Source organism: Coenobita brevimanus, unplaced genomic scaffold (assembly GCF_032717465.1).
Source record: "Coenobita brevimanus isolate Jiangsu-jjx unplaced genomic scaffold, ASM3271746v2 jjx.HiC_scaffold_2070, whole genome shotgun sequence".
NCBI classification, from domain to species: domain Eukaryota; kingdom Metazoa; phylum Arthropoda; class Malacostraca; order Decapoda; family Coenobitidae; genus Coenobita; species Coenobita brevimanus.
In genome coordinates, this window is record NW_027642964.1 from 77501 (window position 1) to 82114 (window position 4614).

Sequence of the window (4614 nt, forward strand, 5' to 3'; positions counted from 1 at the left end):
AAAATACAGTATCTCCAGTCACTTAGAAAACGGGTCTTCCACCTTAGTCTTTAGGGGTGACTCTCCTATTTCACTTTTGCTAAGGCCAGATACTTGTAGTCGCTAGTGGGAAGCTTGTCTAGCCCAGAGTGTTAAGAACCAGTTCATTACCCTCAGGGCTCTGGCCTCCCTTTACCCTAACACTTCAGACCCTGTTCATGAGTAATGTCACTGATGCTATGGCACGGCATTTATATCTGTATCTGGTGCTGGTAAGGGAAGCCTTCATGCGATGGCACCGATATTACAAGACAGCCCTGCTCCCTAGTTACATAAATGTCCCTATTCCGAAAAGACTACAAGAGAAGGGCACATTTCTCCTGCAATCCACTCCATTCGTGTTCAGATGAACCTGTAGTCACAACTACTGTTAGCAGCACTACAACTGTCAATCATTACCTCCACTGTCATCACCACTCACCACCCCTATTTTTCCTCAGGCTGTACACGCAGACGCTGCTGGCGGTGATGGTTGCGTCCACGTGGGTAGGTGCCTTTGGAGCCCTGGTGCCCACAGCCCTGAAAGTGTGGGGGACCTTTGGCTTGGACCCCACCATCGGCTCGTGCACCATTCTGCCAGACAGCGATGGATACTCGCCTAAGTCATTCCTCTTCGTGTTTGCATTCATGCTTCCGTGTGTGGCCATCTGTGTCTGTTATGCAAGGATTTTCTGCATCGTGCACCGTGCAGACAAACGAAGCCACAACAGTGATCAAAGCATCATCAGAGTGAATAGCAAACAAGACAAACAGAAAGGCAGCACTAAGCAGGAAGAAGGTGGAAAGTTGGGTGTGGGAGAAGAGAGGGACAGGGCAGACCCACATGAGGGTGGTGAGGCACGGGTGCATACGCTGAGTGAGACTGTGCAGGTGGAGACACAGGTAAAGCTCACCTCCAACACCAGCTCCGTCAGTGTGGAAGTCCTGGAGGGTGGTGCCTCTCCCACCCACTCGGCCAGTGGTCACAGTGATGGCAGAGGCCAGTCACCTTCCCCAGGGGTGAGCGTCACGGTGCTTAGGCCTGAGGTCAATGGGCTGTCCGGCCATCCCTCAGGGGAGGAAGGGGTGGTGTTCTCCCCCATCAGAATTAGTCCAACAAATACCCCAGACTCACCCGCCTCTGATGCAACAGATGAGACGGGGCGGCGGCAGTCAAATGAATCAGCAAAGGGGGCATTTTCACAGTTGCGTGGGATATTCCGCAGGACTCGGAGGGGATCACTCCTGACACGGCAGACTGCACTAAGTCCAAAGGACCAGCGGCTCCTGAAGATGATTCTGGTGATCTTCTTGTCCTTTGTGGTGTGTTACCTGCCCATCACGCTGGTGAAGACATTCAGCAAGGATGACGACCCTGTGTTGAACATCTTGGGTTTGCTGCTGGTCTACCTAACCACCTGCATCAACCCCATCATCTATGTGGTCATGTCCTCGGAGTACCGCCAGGCCTACCTCAGCCTCTTTGCCTGCAGTGTTGGCGCTGATGCTGTCAATCGCTCCTTGACTAAGATTTCCTGAAGGTGTGTCAAGGCCATGACTTGGCCCAGCCCAGTGCTCACCAGCCCCAACACCACACCTGCACCAGCCCTGCATCCCACACCTGCCTTCACTGTCTGCTCCTTACACCTTCCAGAGCCACACCCAGTACAGCCACAGTTACTTTCTTCGTAGGGCACGTTCTTCCCTCCTGTATGTGTGGCCAGTGGATGAGGCAGGCGTGGTTGGCACTGGGTCGCACTAGTCTTGCCGGGTCTCACCTGGGGCCACTGGGCAGTATTCTATGTGGCTTTGGAAATTTCATAACACTTCTACCTTGGCAATTTACTCTTAGCAGTACAAGTTAATGTCCTCCCATGTGTCACTAATACAAACTTAGTCAATATTAAAATGAAGTACTTTTCATACAAGAGAATGCTAAGATGTATTGTGAAAATAATGAACAAAGAAAGGGTGTCCATAAAACTGCAGATGCCACTTTAAATACGAGCCTGATTTAATGGATTAGGATGGTCTTTAGCACCTCTTCCTTACCAGGTTATTTCTGTGTATGGTGAAAATTTTTATTCTGTGATATAAGAACTTTTTCGCCTTCAGAATCTCAAAATAATACATAGGAGAATACCAGGGTGTAATACATAAGACAAATGTTAAGGAGGTGCCCAAAAGCTTCGTAAGTCGAGGAAAATAATTACGCCTCCTGGAAAAACCACACTTACATGAGAAACATTGAAGTGCTGACAAGTTGACCTGTCTGTTTGCCTCAGGAGTGGGAATCCTTGACCTTTTTTATTTTTTTTTAACATTACTTGTAAAATTATTATAGATTTAAGGCTGAATCCGACCTACCAGCTTTGTCGCACGATTTGTTGTGTCCTACCTAAGGGCTTAAATTTGTTCCTGGGGTAGAATATTCCCCCTGTGATATCTGTAACATTGGCGTGATTATGACTCGTGTTCTGTCTCTTGGTAGGAAGGAGGCGGGTGCAGCCACGAAGACAAATAATTTATGACACAGAATAATGGGGAAAAATATTATGTAATTATATGCAGTGGCGAAGCAAATGGAAACAGTGATCTAGAAGCATGGAGACGAGGAGTGATTTTAACTGTGTAGTGAAACGTGGCAACAGCGGTTTAACTGTATGGAAAACAAGGTGGAAACAGTTTAAAAGGACAGTGATTTAACTATACAGCAAACCAGATGGCCAGTGAGTAAGCCTGCGCAGCAACAGACGGAAACATGAAACTACAGTGAAACATATGAGGGTGATTTACAAAACTGGCTAAACTAAGTGTATGATACAGACACGATGCACAGGACAGAGAATGAATTTAGGCCCCTCTTGCTCACCCTGGAAACACGAGGGAAGAGTATTTGTGACACAGATTCTTGGAGCCAACATTTATCCACAGCGTTCATGGGTGTTGCTACATTGATGTGTCTTCTCAGATTTTTAACTGGTTTTTTCTCCTCTTGTGGTTTGTAAAGACTGTATATAAAGGCTATGAAATTCATACACACACACACACACCGCTCGCTGGTGCAGTGGTAGCGCTCTCGCCTAACATCTGCTAAGACGGGGGTTCGGGCCTTGCTCGGGATGCGAAAAAGTTTCACTGACAAAGCGGGTGGTCACTGTCCTCCTTGAGCAAGAGGATGGGTGTGTGCGTGTGTGAAGGTCAAGGATTTGCCCTTAGATCGGACTATATGAGCTCTCAGCTCTCTTCCGGGAGGGTAAAATGCCGATGATCACAAAACCATCACGTGATCCTGACCGACCCGGTGAATTACACACACACACACATGTATATATAAAGGGTGATATGGTTCTGCTGGATTTATTAACATTTATTGCATGTACTTGGCTTAACATATTAAGATGCATTTTTTTTCCCTATGAAAGGGTAACTAGAGGCCCTCCCAAAGGGGGAATCACACCAGCCGCCAGCCGATACACATCTTGCGCGGCTCGGAATATGACCTTGACCTTGACCTACTTTCATCAATTTCGAACTTGTCTGAGAATTTCATCCCTACTACACACTTGTAAAATTTCTTGATGATATCTTGAGCGGTTGCGAAGTTATCGTGGTAACAGACACACAGACAGACAGACAAACAAACTGAAAACAATACCAGCTGCACTATCGCGGCTGGTAACTACTGAAATGGCAGGAGTTAGTATATCCAGTGTAATCAGCTGCATCTTAGTTTGTCAAGCAACTTACATGCAGTGCGTGTCTCTAATCTAGGCAGAATTTTGGGGACATTCGGTATACATGAATCTTTATATATACATTGTTCCAGTTTACAGAATTTATATGTGACATTCCTCCTATAACAGCACCTATTGATTAACTTGTATTTCTCGCTGTGTAAAATTTTCTTGGCAAAAATCATTGTTTACCCTTAACATTTTCAATAAGCGAATTATCCGCCTTCTCTTTGTGTGGCGGGCAGATTTCATGGAGCAAAATTTTGGGATAATGAAACAGAAATCTCAGTCAGTCACATGTGAGCACATTTTCCAGCCAAAGAACATGGCTGATAATGTCCTGATTTTCTTTACATATACAGTACATGTTAACCTGATACGTATGTCTGAATATTGACTCTGTCGGATACGTTTATGTGAAGCTACAGAACGTGGTGAATGTTTTTGGCGTATCCGATAGAGCCAGGATTCCGCGGGCTTGAATGGTGAGTGAATGGAACTGTGGCCCATTAAAGTGGGCAAATTTGGGCTGTCTGGACATTGCTACTCCTCACCACGGCCTAGGATGGGAAGGGAGGTCCGGATGATGATGATGATGATGATGATGATGTCTAAATACAGGAGTTGCCTTTTGGGTGCTGGGCCATTCAGGATTTCCATTACGCTGGTATAGGGAGGGAGAGGGAGGGGGAGACCGAGGATGAGGTAGAGGGATGTAGTTGAGAGGTATATGAAGGGGGAGTGAGTTGGGGGGAGGGCAGTCAAATGGTGGGTGACAGAGCGACTTGGAGGCGTTTTGACTGCGGTCACCCTTTGCGGGATTAGGGCGTCGGGCTGTAGATAGATAGATAGCTATGTC

General features: G+C 46.8%; 1 protein-coding gene across 1 annotated transcript; it reads left to right on the top strand.

Annotated features, from left to right (window-relative positions):
- The first annotated feature begins 507 nt into the window (after positions 1-507).
- On the top strand, positions 508-1557 carry LOC145389781 (G-protein coupled receptor moody-like). The gene has a single exon (XM_080264944.1). The coding sequence runs from the start codon at positions 508-510 to the stop codon at positions 1555-1557; it is 1050 nt and encodes a 349-aa protein (XP_080121070.1).
- The last annotated feature ends 3057 nt before the right edge of the window (positions 1558-4614 follow it).

Excerpts from the sequence above, each read along its gene's own strand:
- LOC145389781 (XM_080264944.1), top strand. The coding sequence starts at position 508 with ATGGTTGCGTCCACGTGGGTAGGTGCCTTTGGAGCCCTGGTGCCCACA.